The following is a 19,576-nucleotide window of genomic DNA, read 5'->3' on the forward strand; positions in this document are numbered from 1 at the left end:
TTTCATTAACGTTTGAATTCCTAGAAGGTCGAATCTTTTTTATCATTGCTAATTCCATATTTCCATGCTTTCCATTTAAACTAAATAATTGACCACGATTATTAGCGTTCCCATGACAAATAAAAAAGGACCCACTCTCTATGTTATTTATTCATGGCTTCCCCTGAATTTATGTCCGATTATACTTTGAGGTGTTAAAAGTTTGCCGACCGCACTTTTTGCTAACCACATTTAGGCGGTAAAATATTTCCCCGAACGACCATTGACGACTTCCTTGGGCATTCCTCTGGTGCCGAAAATCAAGGACTGACTCTCCTTTCGGCAGACCAATTGCCGCTCCCAAGACATTGCATAATATTTAACACTCGACGACCCTCTGATGCTTATCATTAGCAGTAGAAATCCCCCAACACACAAAAACTTTTTCCCGCATTTATCATCCCTGTAGGCGGTTTTTCTGAAAATTTTATAATTGCTTCAATATTTCGCTCTTCCGCAGTTGTCGTGCTGCGGCAGCGTTTTTGTGTTTGCCACACGTTTCATAGCCATAACAAATTACTTAGGTCATCAATTATAAGGTGAGACACTCGCACCTCAAGCTTCTGGTTTTTCGGATGGTTTTGTTTCTGTTTCTGGTTCTTGGTGATGCTTTTATTGCTTTCATTATGATTTCATGGGGCGTGAGACACGTTCCGGGTCGCTTTTCCCCCGGAAAATTCCCCAATTTCCACTGGTTGGCGACCATTTGTCTAACTTCAGGTCGTCAAGTATTTGGCGCGGTTGTCCGTGGGTCTGTGGGTGGCTTTTGTTAATAATGTTATCTTTTATTTAAGAAGCGTAACTTTTTGTTTTTCGCTTTAACTTTTTCATTGGGTGGGGTGAATGTAATTGCATTGGGTTCGTGTATTTTATTTAAAGCGTGTCTGAGTTTTTATGTAGTACTCTTACTTATTATGCACTTGGGTAAATATTAAATAAAAAAGTTTAATTATGCTGGAGTTTTTACCTTAATACTCCAATCGAACCAACCAATATTGAACAATTTTTTTAGTTATCGATTCAATGTCTTTATATTTTAAATATATTAAACAACTTTTGCTTAGAAAGTACACAAAATAAATAAATGCCCAATGGCAGAGAGGCTGGCAGTGCCACGCATAACAAGATCGAGTGGCTGTAAAGCCGGTGGTTTCGGTGGTTCCTTTGCTGCTTTGGTGGATGGTGGTGCAAGGACTGCGATTTAGGGCTTGTAGGTGTAGGCACCTCCGCAGTTCTTGTGGCACAAATAGCTGGGGCGAGTGCGCCACTTGCGACAATATCGCCGATAGCAGCTGTTGGGATTGGGCGACGGCGGGCGGTTGGTGGGTGGCTGAACGGTGGGTGGCCTGTTGGTGGGTGGCTGAACGGTGGGTGGCCTGTTGGTGGGAGGTTCCACTGTGGGTGGCCTAATGGTGGGTGGTCCAATTGTGGGAGGTGCGATTGTGGGAGGCTGGTTGGTGGGTGGGCCATAGGTGGGCGGGATCTCAGTGGGCGGCTGAACCGTTGGTGGTGGGTTCGTTGGTGGTGGGATCGTTGGTGGTGGAACCGTTGGTGGTGGGACCGTTGGTGGTGGGACCGTTGGTGGCGGAGCTGTCGGCGGTTCCGTAATGGGTGTCACTGTGGTGGTGCTGCCGCAGTCATTGGCCACAGTGGTGATCAAGTGGCTCAGCAGATCAACCAGCAATAGAACACTCAAATCCACATCCACCAGCTGAACCACATCGTTATTGTTTCCAATGATCTCAGTGTCAGGTCCGGCTATTAAAATAAAAATTCCCCAGTTAGAAAAAGGCTTTACCCCGCGATTTCGGTGAGATGTTCACTTACAGTTTAGCTTGTTGCAAACGCCTCCACTGCCGCGAATAATGTTGAGCACATCGAGGAAGGCCAACACCCAGAGATCAACGTTGATCAGCTTCACGATACGATTATTATCGCCGATAACCACTGTCTTCGGTCCCTCTGCGAAAGCAAAAACGAAAGTAATGGGTTAATAAGATGTCAAGGGTTAAGGGTTCACACTTCAAACTTACTGTTAGCTGAGTTGCCAATTAGTCCTCCCAATCCCAATATGTTGGTAATGCTGCTCAACAGGGGAATATCAGCCAAAACCAAGCCATGGACATCCACCAGTCGCACGATGTTGCTGCCGTTGCCTCGGACCAAAGTTTGAGGATCGCTGGAGGCGCTGTTTCCAATGACACCGGAGGAACCGCCAGAAGAGCCTCCACCACCCAAAAGTCCGGTAACGCCGCCAAGAGGGCTTGAAGAACCGCCGGAAGAGCCGCCATCCAAGATGTTGGTAACTGCTCCAAGTGGACTGGAAGAGCCGCTGGAAGAGCCGCCGCCCAAAATTCCACCAACGGCGCCCAGGACACCGCCAACAACCGGTGTTACTGTGCCAAGAACACCGTCGACAGTGGGCTCCAATGTGTTGACAACACCGCCAACAATGGGACCCAAACCACCGACGACACCGCCAACGGTACCAAGGAGTCCACCAAGCAGACCATCAGATGACCCCGAGGATCCAGTCAGGCCACCCAATGCACCCAATGGAGAGGAGCTGCCACTTGAGGCTCCGCTTGAGGATCCGCCAGAGGATTTGCCTGTGAGACTGCTAAGGGCCGAAACAGCCGCCAAAACGGGAACGTTGGCATCGACGACCTTGGTAACGGTATTGTTATCGCCCCTTATAAAGACGTCTTGTTTTTCTAAAAAACAAGAAACATAACGACGATGTTATCAAACAGTCATTGAAGAACCTTGAAATGAGTTAGCTTACTATTGAGGGTATTGCCAAAGCCAGTTCCGGTAATTGTGCTAAGAACGGGAACATTAGCCAAAGCATCGACATTGGCATCAACTACCTTTGTAACTTCGTTGTGATTACCAACCACATCGACATTGGGTCCGACTATTAAAAAAATTAAATTAAATAATCAGTAACTGGTTATGGGTTGAATAACTAGGATGCTTACTGTTGGCGGTATTTCCCACTGAGGATCCCGAAGAGGAACCATTGGAGGAACCAGCTGAAGAACTGCTGGGCGAACCACTGGGAGAACCAGCCGAAGAGCCGCTTGAAGAACTACCCAAAGAAGAACCAGCAGGAGTTCCTTGATTATTAATGACACTGAGAACAGGAGCAGCCAGAGAGATTGGAAGTCCAAGATCGAGGAGCTTGAAAAGGAAGTTCTGATTGCCAGTAAGACTATCGCCTCGCACTGAAATCACAAGTAAATATTGTAAATATATTATTTAGCAACAAGAATGATGTGTAAAGCCTCACCGTTCGCAATGTTGCCCACAACGGATGGAGAAGAACTAGGAGAAGATGAAGGGGCAGCAGAACCAGAAGAGCTTGGGGTTCCGGAACTAGTCGATGGACTGGAAGAACCAGTGGACCCCGCACTCGGTGAACCAGAAGATGAAGATGAAGAAGAAGAAGGCGAACCAGACGAAGTTCCACTATTGATATCCGACAAAACAGGGGCACCCACTAAAGCGGGGACTCTCGCACCAAGTAAGCGGTTGAAACTGTTTCCTGTTCCATTGAGAACAACATCAGAGCCCTCTGCAAATTGATGAAAAGAAACCAGTAAAATGGAAACTAAGGTATACAAAAGACACGCCTTTTCCAGCAACTTACCATTAAGAACGTTGCCATTGCCAGTACCAGTACTGCCGATCGGAAGAAAAACTCCAGCGGGCACATCAGCAACAATAAGATCATTAACAGTGTTTAAGTTTCCGATTTCCTGCACCGAAGGTGCCACTAGAAATACAAACACAATTTAATAATACTGTGAAAAATAAACTATGAAAAGCTTACGGTTGAAATCGTTGCCCGAACCCACTGAAAAAAAGGAATAAGAAAAGGGAAAATGTTAAGAAAAAAATTTTAAAAGAAGCAAATATGTAGTACTTACAAATGGCTCGCTTTGCGGTGGCAGCAGCTTTTGGGCTAACCAGGGACTTGGCGTCTGTGAGGTCACCGCCATTCACACTGTTCAATGCTGCGGCGTTGGTGATTTCGGCGGATGTGGCGGATGTGGAGTTTGCAATGGTGCGATCAAGGGCGGTCATCAGGCCCATGAGCACCACCTTGTCCACGCCCATCGCCAGAAGGCGAACGATCCAGCTCTCGGGAGCAGCGGAGCACAAGCCACTCGACTTACCCTCGGCAATGGTCGACAAACTATCGAGCAGCGAAACGGAAAGCATACTGAAGGCATTCACCTGCAACAGACTGACCGAGTCGGGACCCACTGAAAAGGATGCAAAATGATATCCAATAGTTAACAACTATCATTGGAAGTGAAGGTCCTTTACCAACACTCACTTTCTCTCAAATTCCGGATGATCTTGTGGGCCTCGCCGCCCGAAGCTCCGCAAACCTGCAGCAGGGTGTTCAGTATGGTGCTCAGTTCGTTGATGTTGCGTGCCTGCAGGAACTTCAGCACCGTTTGGCGATCGTCCTTGGTCGCCGTGGCCACTCGTCGAGCGGTGCGGAGTCCCGATCCCTCGGTCTGCTGATCATCGATCATGCTCTTCGCCTGCTGACGCTGACGCGCGTGAGTGCTCTTGATGACCTGAGCCACCTCCTCTTTGGCACACTCGATGCCATTGAAGAAGCACAGGGCGAGGAAGGATTTCAGCGACAGGGTGAGGCTGTTCCTGTCCTGCGACTGGTCGATATCCTGGATGATGCGAGCGCAGGTGGCGTTGTTGCGAGCTCCAATCAAAATGTCAATGATCACATCCATGCCGACTTGCAGGAACACATCCTTGCCCTTGGTATCCTTGGGCTCCTCACTGCGCAGCGACTTCATGGTGGACTCCTGGAGAGCGGTCAATTTAGCGCCACGTGCCTGCATGCTGGCCAAAAGCAAATCGGCGAGGTCCTTGGAAGCCAAGCGTCCGATGTTCATCACTCGCGGTGTCCTCGTTGAAGATTCGGTGGTGGAGGTGGACTGTTCCGTTGTGGTATCACTAATAGTACTGCTAACCGTACTACTTCCGGAATCCGTTTCCAGGAGCAACGTGGCCAAGGTGGTCGTGGAGGTCGATGGGGTTGAGGAGGTCGCGGAGGTCGAGGAGGAGAATCCAACCGTGGATCGCGTCATTGGCTTGGCATTGTGCGGCACCAGGAAACAGGTGGACAGAATGAGGAACAAGTGCAGGCGCCACATCTTGATGGATGGTTGTTCTCACTGACTTCTCTTGTCGGTGATTGATAGATTTGGCCCCACCTCGCAGCTCTTTTATACGAATTTAATTCGCTTATCACCATGTAAGCCCGGCGAGATTATCGGCACAATCTCTGGCATTCTGTAAAACGTGCCTGCCCGACATCAATATCACTGTCGATACGCTCGGTGGTGCATTGGGCATTCTTCGTTATGCATGCTCGGTGGCAATCTGCTTATCTTCTCTGCTTAGTGAGTGAGGTTTACTTGAGGAAATCTGCTTTAGAGCGGTGCTCTTCGTAGATTGCGATCGAATTGAATTTGGACATTCATGTGAATTGCAAGTTTAAGTTGGCTGAGTGCTCTTACGGTTCATTCTAAGAAAATCAAGATCAAAGCGACCCATTTTCATTTCATTAGGCATTATGTACTTTGCTTTCTTTTTGTTTAAAAAGCATATGCGTTTAAGCTCAATTGATGCCTTTTAACTCAACTTAGTGCCGTATCATTTAAACTAAATCTCTCTCTTAAGATTAAACTCAATTTACACTGTCTTCATTGATCGCAAAGTTGTTTATTCACTCGCAAAACAAAAAAACCTCGTTGATTAATATTGTCAAATACCTTTGAATGTCTCACCAAATTTCTCATACCCCTGCCTAAATGTTAGATTATTCCAGTGACCCAGAGAGTTTGAGGAGATATTCAATTCTTCCGGCGATGGGGGCACGTAACCTCAGCTGCCCCGAAAATTTCCGCATAGAGATATCCAATATTTGAGGTTGTATAAATTAAGAAAAGCCGTCAGCAAATGTGTGCAGTTTCTAAAGTGCTTAGAACAATTAACTTGAACAAAATGACAGCCTTGAATCGGGATCAACGTCTTGTGTTTCTGTTGGCCATATTCTCGATATGGAGTGGTTGTGTTTGGAGAGTTTCAGAGGCGCAGACCTTTACTGCTGAGGATCGTAACTCCATACAAAAGTTCATGGACTCGCTGATAAATTTCCTGGAGCTGGAAGCGAGCAATATAAACACCACATTAACCACTCCTTTGAATGGCACTAGTGTGGGGACCACAACTTTGGCATCAGTAAATTCCACAGAGTTAACAACGGAGACTCCAGTAACAACTGCAGACCCCACAACTAATGTTTTGGATGGCTCCACCTCCACTTTGGATTCTACAACGGTGGCCTTCAACCCTACAACTCCTGAAATAATTCAAACTACGAGAAGACAAAGGATTTGCTTTAAGCGATTTTGCTACAAATTCAGCAACGATAAGGGATACATAATATAGTTAAAATAAATCTTTCCTTGAACCTATATTTCTTTTGTGATTTTTCTTAATACGACTATCCTTCAACTGGCTTTCAGAAGAGAAATAAATATTTACCCAATAGATTAGTAATAACAAAAAATGAAAGAGGCTTTGTTCTTTGTTAAGCCTTTGGCATAATTGAAAAGAGCCATTATTGTTTTAGTTGTAAGTCAAAATGCCTGCAGAGATCAGAAAAATATTTACATTCATGCAGTTGTCTTATGTATAAAGAAAATATTTCGCATTTCTGGCAAAGTTTAAGTCTCCCAGAGGGCTTAACAAATTATTTCAATTAAAAGTTTTTGAGCAAAGCACTTAATGCCAACACAAGTTGGCCGTTTATGTGCGCAAATCTTAATTGCGCCAAAAATACATGCTATAAATTTGTATCTTAACCAGCGAATGTGTGTTCGTCTGCGTGTCTGTCTCTCTGTCTGTCTGTCTGTCGTTCTGTCTATCTGTCTATCTGTCTAGTGGAAAAGGCCAACTCAAACTGACAGCGAAAGCCCATTGGCAGAAGCTTTGTGGCTTTTCATTGAGTCGTAAACAAATGAAATTTAATTCGTGCAAAGATTTACTTGAATTTTGTTGTGCAAATAGTTGAATTTGAATGTCAACGATGTGGCAGCATCAACTGGGATTCCCCCATTTTCCGTTCACCGATTCTGCATTCTGAATAATCAGTATCATATGCATGTGTGTGTGTGTGTGAACGGCCTGCATGGGTGTGTGTGTGTGAGTGTGTTTCCTTCGGCTATTCTGTGAACTTTGCTTGTGGTTGGGCTTCATCGCGCCACGTGCCTGTGTCATTTAATTACTGACTATATTGTTATTATTATTTACCCCCCATATATATATATATATATGCGTGTCAACAACTTAACGAAGTTATCACACAGTGGGAGTGAGGAAGTGAGATGGCAGATAGAGCGACAGGGACGGAGAGAGAGACGCACGCACACCATGGCAGCGGATTAAGCGACCGCCGCGTGAAGCACTTTAAATTAGTTTCGTTGCATAAACAAATGGTACATGCTTTTCTTTTCATCATGGCTGTCAATTTGGCTTCTACATTTTCATTATTTTCCAGCGCTGTCTGTTAATATTATATTGAAAGCTTAGACTTGAACAAATATTGCTTTATTCGCTATAGCTGTTTTAAAATGTGTTTTTGCATTTCATTTAAGCATTAAGGATTATGCTTACTGAAAATAAACTTTGTTTTGCTTTCATCTTTTCTGCCTTTGTGGAAATATTATCTCTGTTTATGATTGATTTCATCGTAAAAAAAAATAAACTATTCTTTTAGTAGATTTTGGGCTCCTTTCTTACTCGTTGACATCACTGTTGGTGGTGAGTTAAGGGTTGGATAAAAGTATATACTCTATAGCTTGCAAGACAATCCCCGCGATGAGCTTATCAAACGTCAGCCGTCAACCCCCCTGAAACATCCAAACCCCGTGGATATTGTTAGCTTGTGTCAGTTTCTAAGCGAAAAAACATATTCAATTACAATTTAATTAAGCTGATTTAAATGCGCTTGTGTGACGATAGTTAAAAGCAAACACCACGAATGCAAACGGCAACAGATGGAGCGATATTATATAGATGGAACTACAAACTATAAATGGGAAACGAAACGAAACGAGTATCTAAATGGAATCCGTTTGTTGCTGCTGCCTCCTTTTGTGCTTCTATTTTTCCGCCCCAGGCATTCAAATTATTTATTGCATACCCACTGGCAGCAGCTTAAATTTGTGGGAACAGATTGGATGAGAACAGAATTGAATTCGAACACAAGATAAATATATACATATTCGATCGTCAGTGACATCTGCATATTCTATTCCTTATGAGTTTGTTTCAAGATTATTTTAGTTGCATTTTATTACTCCTTAAAAATGTCTTTCTATAAAATATTTTTTCTTTACCCATTTACTTTTTATACCCTCTGGTATTATAATTTCAGTCATTGAAAAAATGTTTGATTTTGTGATTTTTGCAAATTAACATGGTAAATGGAAAATGTAAAAAAAAATCAAGATGCGATTTTAACAATCAACATGCAATTTTTACGTTGCAAATTTAAAACCTGAACAATTTTAGATAACATAAAGTTAACATTAATTTTAATTTTTTTTTGAAAGTCATCGAAAATATAGAAACTATAGATAGATCGACACAGCTTTGATGTTGTTTAACCCTTATGTTTTATGTTCCACATATTTGATGATTGTTTCAAATGAAAGGAGTCCTGGTCTTTCTGATTTACTGCATCATTCAGGTTCGTTATTGATTTGCATCTATAACGGCCACAAATTTCCCTGTTAGGTAAAGTTTCCAGCTCTTCCCCACGTGTTCTTCCCCAATTTTGTTCGAGGGGTTCGCACGCGCCGCAGCGACACTTGACCCACCAAATGACCCTTGCGATTATCGATGAAAGTGTTGTTCCGATTTGCAATTTTACAGGCTGTGCACGCTCCACGTTTACCCGCTCCGCCGAAAACCATTTTACTCCTTTGTTCCGTGAGGGGTAGCAGTGAAGGGTCAGGGGTCAGGGGTCGGGGGTGGGACACACTGGCGACTGTACTTTTGCCATAATTTTGTCTCGAGTTGCTCGCCCTCGAGACTGTTTGCTTTTCTGGTCTAGGGCACTGACAATGGACCACTTATCAAAAGGAACACCTACCCGAAAAGTTGCGTAATGAGCAGCCGAGCAAAATGATGTACACTTCAAGAAAATCTTCATTGCTTTCCAAAAATGTGTTAAATCAATTATAAGGAGTAGTTTCCAATTAATTTTAGAAGTGATTCGTAGTATAATATTAATTTTTCGCAGTGCACTGAACACAAAAAGCAAAGGAGGGGAATACAATCGAAAGACTTAGACGAAAAACCCAAATCTAGTTAGGTCCGATTAAAAATGAGTGCTAATCGCATTAGGGCAATAAGGCGATGATGCAAAAAGCATGTAGCAAGTGCAGTTCTATATAGATAGCCTGAGGATATTATGGGGCAGGGTTGGCAGATTACAAGCTGCCAATCCACTTGGCACTTGGTTCATTGTTCCGAGGGTTGCCCGAGTTTCCCTTTTTTGTACTCAACTCATATTGTTTTTTTCCACCATCGCGTCCATTGTCCCGGACACGTTTTTGGGTGAAACCTAATCCGCTTAGCGCACAAGTGAGTGATGAGCCAAGGACAATAAACGATCCCGAAAACCGATCATGACGGATGACGACATGGCACAATATGCTTCGAGAACTTTATTGGTTGACAATGATAGCCGGAAAATGTCGAAAACCTTGTGCCTTGTGGGTCCTGTTTGCCCATGGATATGTCATCGGCTCACTCCGTCAGGATCACACCTTATAACACTATTATATATACTCGACTACTGGCTGGTCGTTCTCCTCGCTAGAAATATCAGTGAGTTCCTCGAACTCACTGTCGCTCCCAAAAACATATTCCTCAATTTCGGCCAACCAAATCAAGTTCATATCGATTTGTACTTGAGCGATCTCTTCCTTGAATTCGAAAACTTCGGGAACAATATCTTGCAAATTTTTCTGCATATTCGGTCTTTCCCTTTTCGGCTTGCAAGTCAATTATTAAACCCTTCAAAATATTGTAATGTTCAGTTACAAAATTTAGAAACACAAAACTTGAACCGACTTCGATTTTTGAACTCTCTTGCTTGACAGAAATAGACAAGATAAACCTATTTCTCTTTGTGTGTATAAACATTTTATAACCATTACACAAAAAGCATTCGGATTGAGTGAAAATAAATTCCAAACCTCTTAACTGCGATCATTTGTTGGGTTCCTGGTCGCACCATCTGAATATATATCCGATTATCGGAAGCGGAAGAGCTAATTCAAATAGAGGCGAGCCTGGATTTTGGTTTTTGGTTCTTGGTTTTTCGTTTTCGTTCTGTTTCTGGTTCTGGCACTTTGATTTTGCCTATGGATATCCGCCTGCAATGTGTGGCGTTGGCAAATATAAAGCCGATGTGCAACTGCGCCTTACATAATCACACGGCGCACGGCGGCCTTTGTTTCGCCTTTGTTGGTTTTATGGCCGCCGTGGATACAAAGGAAAATCCGACGTAACCGAAAACCAAAAACCCCGAAAAACCCAAAACCTAAAAACCAAAAAGAAACCCGTAGACAAAGCGGCGAAGAAATTCGCTAGAAAATGCCACGCGGTAACGACAAATATTGACATTTCCTTCGTTTGGGGCTGGATGCCCGGATCTCCACGCACGGAGCGCGAAACCCTAAACCGAATTTGGGAACGAAGGCCACGCTTCCATCGGTAAATAGCGCATAGAACTCCCCTCCTAGATTAGCGGTTGGAAAGTGGATGATATAAGGCAGGTTCCTGTGGTTACAGAAACGATCGGATTACGTTCGCACGGTTTTTGTTCTTTTTTCTACTTCCATTGAGCTGATCTATCGTTTCCCAGGTTCTGGGTTTCATAATTTGTGGTCAAGCTGGTCAGATAGTTGCTGTTAGATAGATAGACAAAACTATGCTGGTACTTTCCCCCAATTAATTAAACAATTAGCAATGCTCTAATCAAAACTGTCCAATTAGGGAAGCGAAAAATAAGAGAGTATCTAGCTGAATTTCGATATATCTGGGAACCCAGAACATCTTTTTAATTGAGCCATAACTTTAACATAGCAAATTCCACAGGGTAAACACACGTTAGACTGAATGGTGTACCATCCTCCCAAGATGCTGGCAATGTCCTCCCACTTAAATGAAATCCTATCCCTTTGACCACAACAAAGCGTCCTTCAGAGGCAGGCGGGCTAAGCGACGCCTAATATCACAAAAAGCTAATAATTATAGCTCGAAAAAAAGGACAAGCCGCAGACGCTGCCTTCATACCCCTTAACTTCTCAATGGGAATTAAAGCATTATTATTCTCATTCTGCAAGGAAATCAATTGACTAACAAAAATTTAACTTGCAATATTTCTTTAAATTGTTAAAGAACTTCCTTGATAAAAATGGTTTTTGTTCAATCCAAAACCTATCAATTAAATGAAAAATCCCTTGTGATGTATACGTTTTTATAAAAAACGGGGTATTCTGACGTTGTAATATGAATCCACTGCCTTTTCAATTTTTTCCTGCGATGAACAGGGCTCAGTATTGCGTTAAATGGCAACGCATTATCCACACATTCCTCGCTCGGCACGGGTGAGAGAAGCCCTAAATTTGCACAACTCCCGGAAATGTTGGCATGGGAATTATTTTGTTACATTTTTTTTTTTTTTGTGTTCGCATACCGCCCATGGCCATATAGCCATACACCCACCCACACACACACATGGCAGACACGTTGATAAAATGTAGCTTCAAAGTAAGATTGCTGGGCCGCACCACAAGCGGACATACTTTGTGTTTGACCACATGGCATAATGAGAGAGCCCGGCAGAGGACAAAGGAGCCCGGGGACTCAGGACTCACGGCTCAGGACTCAGGTGCATTTCCGCCAGAAGGTGCGGGCGTTCGGCAGAATTTCTGTGGTCACAGGACACACGGCGATTGCCCTTGCAATCCGCTTGAGTAGGTGTAAACTTCGAGTGTTATTGCCCCCTTCCCACTGTACTGAAAAAAATACCATAGCGTTTTCTCTTGTTTCTTGTGAAAAACTATGCTAAGCACGCGACATGACAACCGAGAAACAAAAACCAGGATATTGGGGATGACCGTGGGTCCGTTTTGTTTGTTTGTTTGTTTGGTTCTTTGGTGGCGTCTCGAATATCCTGCTGCTTGCCAGCTAAACAAAGCGAAACGAAAGTCTGTCCGGATTAGTGGACACATCCGGGGTCCTTATTGAACCTCGAAAGTTAATTAAAGGTTTCACAATCTATGCACAAAATGTCAACGCAACGACGGAAAGTAAAATTGGGTCTGGCCGTCCATTGAACCGCAAATGAGTTTCGAGTTCCAGACTCCGGGCTCTGAACCGAACCCACCTACCACCTACCTATATATGTATATAGTACATACATGTCCACCACCCGCGGCGACGGGTTCGTAATTAGCTGCGGCCGACGCTAATAGTCCTTGCCACACCCCCTGGCCATTGTTCCAATGTTCGGGTGTCAAATTTGAGCCTCCTTTTAGCCTGTTTTCGAATGCACAAATTCGCATTATGCCGTCGACATTTTGGGTCAGATTAACCGTCGCCAGGTGATTGCAACAGCCATTTTCGGCACGTTTTGGAAAGACTGCAGGGGTGTCAATATTTAGAGAACTGAATTTAAACTCTCGAGTTAAAGAAAAGTTAACTTAGGATATTTCCACCACCCTTCTAATGGATATTTTCTGCGATCCCCCTCTCTTGCAAAAACTTTTAAAATCCGCTGGAAAATGTCGTTTAATTAAATCAAATCGTTAGAGAACCAACAGGAAATGAACTGGTCGCAATTACCGTTACCCAATGGTGACCCCGATCCTGTTCATTCTGCCCTGCGCTTCCCTTCGAAAATGGTATTTTCTAACCCCCCAACTCCTTCGTCCACGTTCGTTTTCTCCACACCCACAAGCAATAATTTTTCGGCAATTTAATTGAAAACCAAAAATGGCAAAGTTCTCCTGGTGGTCAAGGGAGCGAAATGTTTTTAAAACACAGGGGCGGGTGGTATCGCCCTGAAATTGAGTCCAGAGTCGGGGACAATACGCATATCGGGGCACGCGTGCGCAACAAAAGCAGACAAATGGTCACAGTCACGCGCCAAGAGCTAAAAGGTCAACAAACAAATAAACAATCCATAGTCCGAGCAAAATGGATATAAAACCGAGTAGGGGGTGCTGAAAAATAAGGGTCGTCTGTGCAAAATCGAAATGATTCGAATACCAGGCATAGTTCAACGGATTTTGCGGTCACCATTCGAAAGGGAAACTAGCAGTTTTAGAACGTTGGGGGGTTTTTGCTATTTGGGCGGAGGGTTCAGCTCATTAAGGATCAACTGTGAAAATATTTCATGTCCATTTATTGTCCTCATGGTTTAATGAAACTACTTTCCTAAGTCCAAAGAAGCCTCATCAACTTGTTTTGGGCTCTGGTGTCAAAGGTTATGTGGGGAAAGGGAAGGGTCCATTTAATGGTATAATAATAACAGAAGGGTTCAATGGGTACACTCCACTAGTTGAGGGGTGTCCATGGACATCCTGGCAATAGATACTCATTAACCCATTTGTAGCAACTCAGTGCTCGAAAATGAACGACTCTTGGAAAAACAACAGCACAAAATAAAATTATGGACGTGTACTTATTATGTACTTCAATAAAGAACCCTTATAACCTGAAAATAAAACAAGACATCAACACAACAAAGCCCTTAGCTCGATGAAAAAATAAAACCATTAAATTTGTGTAAGGCAGCAAATAAATCTTTGATTTCCGCCGTCGAAGTCCTGGCAAATGAAATCATAAGACGACTGCTTGAAAATCAATTAATTATTGTGCATCCGACGGTGGCACCTTAACCTTTAGTTCATAAACGCAACAGTATTCGAGCATCTGAGTATGTGCTTTGTGTGTTCGATCTGAAAACAATAATTCATCATTTTGCCCGCTGAATAGCTGTCGTTTCTGTGGACTAATGATTCCCAGCTGAAGTTCTTGGCCAAGACGGCAATTGAGATTGAGTTTTGTTCTTTGGCTCGAACAAAACCTGCCAGAAATTAAAAGGAAAGAGGGAGATGAAACTGTACGGATCTAATTTCTTTGCTATAGAGTTATTAACCATTTCCTAATGGTTTAAGGCTGCGGTTACCGTCATTTGAGAACACATTCTAGAATCTAGATGCACCACAAAAATGCAGGTGTTCGTCGACAATTCGAGCCCGATAACCGAACTCGATCCGGGCTACAAATTGGAACAGAATTGCCGAGATCGCTGAAGATTGATTCGAGGACCACCCATCTAAAGAACACTCACATCCCACAGGGCATCTTAATCGACGTCTCAATTTGTCTGGCTCGCCATCAAATCAGGTAGCAGATCATCGGATATCGAGATCATAGGTGAGCCGAAAACATTTCAAGTGGATTTGAACCTCTAAGGTTCTTCATTTCTTTCCATAATTTGTAAGTAATTGCAGAGCTCCTTTGAGCACTTCCCTTTCAGAATTAGTTGTTATTCAGACGCGTTTTAGAAAACCTTAAATTATGTTTATTGGTACGATATTCAGTCTTTAATGAACTAATGCGCTGTGAATTATGCAGCACGCATTTTCACATCGATTGCTGTCGGGTCAAAGGTCAAACGCATTAGCGAATTAAGCATAAAGAGCCATTGTCGCCACACTTCCCACAGTCCGCCGATCAATTCAATATCTATCTGTGATAAATTCGGAAAATTTCGTGTGGCTGTACGGCGGAAAATGGAAATAAAATTAGCGCACTTCAAATCGGGCGTATCGGTTGAATCGGTTTTTAAGGGGGAAGCTGAGGGAGAGGCAGCACAATAAATAAAGCGCAGCGAAAGTGCGACATCAACGACAAAATAACAATCCCATAAATCACTTATTGGCGATTCGGTGGGCGGGGGTCATGTCGGAATATAGATATATGTATATCCCTATACAGGGTGATAAATTGCTCCGTCACACACACACTCGCACACACACACACAAAAAGAGCACAACACGCGAACACAAAACAAAACAATGATAACTGCAGAATACATCGCATTGGCATCTATGCATCTGCCAGATACGCAATTTCATTTAGTAAATTGCACTGAACGCATTCAAACGTAACTGTTTTTTTTCTTTCCTTTTGTTTCCACCAAACCGGGAAAATCACCCCCTCACTCGTCGCGATTTTTCCACGGGTCGGTAGGAAGTTAATTGACAGGCGGCAATTAAACAGAATAGAAGTTTTTCCTCGAATCTCGATGTTGCACGGGCAACAAGTGGCTGTCGCCGAAATGTTGCCAGCCGAGAAGGCCATTCCCGGATTCCCTCGTTTTTTCATCGGTTCCTTCGGCAGCCAGATCGTAAAAGAAATCCCGACAAATAAGACATTTGGGCAAGCTCTTCTCCAAGCGCAATGTTGCAAGGGGCACGGTCAACATGTTGCACACTTCGAAGGATGTTGCGATTGCGAACAGTGGAACAAAAATATTATTGATATCCTTGTGTTGCATATTAGCTTAGATTACGGTAATTAAACCATCATTTTATCACTTTTTTTAACACCTTTGTTTTAGCGCCTCTGTGCCCCCAATGGAGTGATTACCACGTTTAATGCTCCGTTCTGAAAGTTTGTTGACAAACCCAAAAAGATTGGGCAACAAAAAACGTTGCAAAACTCGACACCAGTCTCTCATAAAAGTAACGAAATGCGGCTTAAGTGCCCCCGTCTAGTTTCTCCGCCCATCCCCATTTGACCTTGCTGACACACGATAAAAAGAGGTTCTCTGTTGCTTAACGGTAGTCGCTCTCCGTCTCTGTCCCTCTTCACTGAAAATACACTTTGAACTTAAAATACATTTTGCCAATTAGTTTTAATAATAAAATATACCTCTGATTTGTTGAAAAAGAGATCAAACCTTCTGGTTAGAAATAGTTATCTGAACCAAGTGTGTCTCTTACTCTGTTGCTTTGCAACATTTGCCATCTGCTGGCAACATTCGAAATGCACTTACAGTAGTAAGCGGCAACATGCAAGTAGCAACACACTGTGGAGCCAATCAGAATTAAAGATTTCAACTTGACCTGATTGATTGTATCTACATTACCCCAATAATATTGTGAATGTAAATACTTTTTAGAAACAGATTGATTTAAGATTTAAGGAACCAGTAAAATGTGAATTTAATGTAGGCAACACACTAAATTCGAATGAACTTGGTCGCAAACTAAAAGTTTTTCTAGATATGTTGTTATTTTTTAATAATTAAATTATTACAAATATCCAGAAGTTGTAATCATTTAACTCCTACATACCAAATCCCAGTGAAATCGGTCGCCGTATTCTGGTTTTCACAGTCAAATTCAGTTATGGTGACCGGTCGTTCAGACCCACTGTTCCGACGCCTGCGCTGGCGCCTCTGCTGCTGCCGCTGCCTCTGCCTCGGCCGGCGTCGACGCTGTGGCGGCATTTCGACTTGGCTTGTGGACGCTCCACCAAATGCGCCGCTTTCAGTTACGTTTCGACGGCCAAACGCGTCGAGTGCTCCGCTCTCAGCTCTCCGCTCAGCCACAAATCCATAGCACACTCCCTCGCGCTCTCTTCACTGTCTGTATTAACGGTCGTGGCGCGTCGCGTGCATGTGTTAGTGTGCCAGTTAAACAATGAGAAATTGGTAATAACAAACAACATAATCGTACTTTTCTCACAACATTTGTCTACGAAAACTAAAAACTACAAACTACAAATATTTTGGGACTGCTGAAATTCCCTAAACACCAAAAATAAACTGGCGGCATTCTTGAATTTTTTTTTCTAAACTTTTTTTTAGCGTGTGACAAAAAAATATAAAAATATACCTCCCTCTCTCTCTTTCTCGCTCTGTTGTTTTTGTTGAAGATTTCAAATGAGTCACGTGTAAAAGTTATTTCATTGTCCATGATAAACTCCATGAAAACCTTTTAGAAAACTCCCTCTTAATAGAGTCAGGAATAAGTGCATTTAACGTTTATAAAAAAAAAAAACTCACCTGAAAAACAAGAAAAATGAAACGGAAAACAGGTTTTTGGGCCCGCTTCGCTGCCAACGTTGTTGTTGCCAACAGTGAGCGCTGGAAATTGACTCACACTTGCAGCTGGGACATGGAAAAAAATATAAACATAAATAAGGAAAACCTGGAAAAGTTTCCACAACTAATCCAATATGTTGGAGAAAAACACAAAACTGGCATAAAAAGATCCTCAAATTTCACAACCATATTGTGCCGGTTTCTTTTCCCTTTGTCTGGCGAAAATAGCCTTTATGTCCCAAAACAAAAGTTAATTTCGTTTGCTGTGGCTTTTGACAAAAGTTTTAATGTGATTCAAAATTGGTTTAAGCCGTTAACAAGCTAAACTAAAATAAAAGTTGAAAAATTATTATATTTTTAAAGTTTTTATGTTCGATCTGTTGTAGTTTTACAGCTAAAGTTTTAAAATCATAAAAGTTGTCCGTTTATTTTTTTAATTGTTTAATTATGTTTTTTTTGTGTTTACTCATTTTTGACAAGACAGTATTAAAAAACTGTTCTTCCTTTCAATAAATTGATTGGTTTGCAAAGTTCCGATTTTTTAATGGGATATTAACTAATCAACTTAAAAGCGAAAATGTAATTAAAAATATTCGTCCCAATCAAAACTCAAAGTCAAATCATTTGACATCTGCATTAATAATTCACGAATATCAAGTGGAAAACTTCGAAACTTTTATGCAACTTGAACAGATTCCCAAATTTCTTCCACCCACACATTGCGGCCCGTTCTTGGAAGTTTCCTCTTATAATTAGCGTTTTCGAAACTTTATGAATATTTGAAGTCGGCTCTCCAAGAATTTTGTTGCGATGTCTCAATTTGCCAAAAGCAAGACAAGAAGTTCTGCTGTGCTTAATATTTTCCCCAGGAATATTTTGCGTGTCGCAAACACATACGCCGTTTTCTATAAGAAAAAGTCAAGGCCTGGCCTAAATATCGATTACCAAGTCACTGTAATAACCGTAAGCCAAATGAGGGGGCCGCAAAGTAATCCCGCTAAGGAAAGTGGTAGGGATTAGTGGCAAGACAAGCTCACGGATAAAGTTTTCACTTAATTCTATACTCATTTTTAAGTCATTATGAAATTTGTTCTACAAATATGGAAGCTGTTGTTACTATACAAAAATGATTCATACATTCCTCTAAGAATTGTTTATAAGTCATGTTTAAGTTTGCATAATAGTTGCATAAAATTATTGTTTATTAAAAAGTATTTTTAAAAAATGCTTAGAATTCCGAACTAGAACTTCTCTTTGTCGAGGGACAACTGTACCGCAGAACTTGTTGCAACTCAAGGACACTTCGCATAGGTGCAACTCTAGTGTGTGCGAGCGGGATAGGGCTACTTGGGGGGCTAAGAGTGATAAAGACAGCTAGTTGGAGTCCGATTCATCGAAGTGAGCAAAACAAATAAGTTCGCATTGCCCTAAGAAATCGCTGGCTCTCTCTGTCGAAGAGATAAGCGATATGATATTGTTTTTCCTCTCTCTGTCTGTATTACCTATCTTAAAGCCTAAAGATAACGATCTGCGGGGAGTATTAATCTATCGATAATATTATGAAAACGAGGACTTCTACTTAAGCATTCAGGTGCTTCGTTCTTTGCTTGTCTTGTTCAAAATCCCCTGTCTCGTATTGTCCCCTATATTTCCCGCTCTACGTGTTTCGACTGCTGAGAGCCCCGCAATTTCCGTTACAAAAACTGGCCAACATGTGCGAAGTCGACAGCGTAGCAGGTTATTTTTCCTCTTTTTTTTTTGTCTTGGGTGCCGCCAACTTTAGAATGCAGAGACAAGGCACATACAACACTTGCTGGCGCGTTTGCACCACCGAAAACCATTCGTGTGCGACGCGTCAGCGGGGTCTTCTCACCCATAAATGCCAACATTTGCCATTTGAATTAGAAATGCTAAAGTTATGACAAGTATCAAATGCAGATGAACTTATCGAGCTTAAAAAAAAATATATGCAAATCCGTTTAAGACGGTGTTAAAATAAAAAAAAAGTTAATGCCAAATAAGTGCTATGAAAACCATAAAAAAACGATTTTAGTCATACTTATTACTAATTTAATTTTCCATTCTCCATTTTTGCAGATCCAGACACAAAAACAGCTAACTGAATAAAAACATTAATGAACGAAAAGTGTTAATTAAATAATAATAATTTGTGCGATCGCAGGCGGCGAAACAAACTGCAATTTTTTAAACATTTTTTTCGTGTGCAACTGTAAACAAACCAAAGAAGTTTAAAGAGAGCAATCAATTTGCGAGCGGTACACAAAA

General features: G+C 42.2%; 3 protein-coding genes across 3 annotated transcripts; 1 reads left to right on the top strand and 2 right to left on the bottom strand.

The window, feature by feature from the left end:
• Positions 1 to 1,051: 1,051 nt before the first annotated feature.
• On the bottom strand, positions 1,052 to 5,260 carry LOC108091281 (serine-rich adhesin for platelets). Its single transcript, XM_017190395.1, has 10 exons — positions 4,385 to 5,260; positions 3,972 to 4,310; positions 3,875 to 3,898; positions 3,692 to 3,817; positions 3,332 to 3,616; positions 3,021 to 3,266; positions 2,825 to 2,956; positions 2,073 to 2,753; positions 1,867 to 2,001; positions 1,052 to 1,797 (listed from the first exon to the last, which is right to left on the bottom strand). Exons 1-10 carry the CDS (start codon positions 5,232 to 5,234, stop codon positions 1,241 to 1,243), a joined length of 3,375 nt encoding a protein of 1,124 aa, XP_017045884.1. The 5' UTR covers positions 5,235 to 5,260; the 3' UTR covers positions 1,052 to 1,240.
• Positions 5,261 to 6,047: 787 nt separating this feature from the next.
• On the top strand, positions 6,048 to 6,560 carry LOC108091290. Its single transcript, XM_017190412.2, has one exon. The coding sequence runs from the start codon at positions 6,088 to 6,090 to the stop codon at positions 6,532 to 6,534; it is 447 nt and encodes a 148-aa protein (XP_017045901.1). The 5' UTR covers positions 6,048 to 6,087; the 3' UTR covers positions 6,535 to 6,560.
• A 3,246-nt stretch (positions 6,561 to 9,806) lies between these two features.
• On the bottom strand, positions 9,807 to 10,242 carry LOC108091296. The gene has a single exon (XM_017190419.1). The coding sequence runs from the start codon at positions 10,128 to 10,130 to the stop codon at positions 9,936 to 9,938; it is 195 nt and encodes a 64-aa protein (XP_017045908.1). The 5' UTR covers positions 10,131 to 10,242; the 3' UTR covers positions 9,807 to 9,935.
• Positions 10,243 to 19,576: the final 9,334 nt, after the last annotated feature.

The sequence above is a fragment of the Drosophila ficusphila genome, unplaced genomic scaffold (assembly GCF_018152265.1).
Source record: "Drosophila ficusphila isolate 14025-0441.05 unplaced genomic scaffold, ASM1815226v1 contig_198, whole genome shotgun sequence".
NCBI lineage: Eukaryota > Metazoa > Arthropoda > Insecta > Diptera > Drosophilidae > Drosophila > Drosophila ficusphila.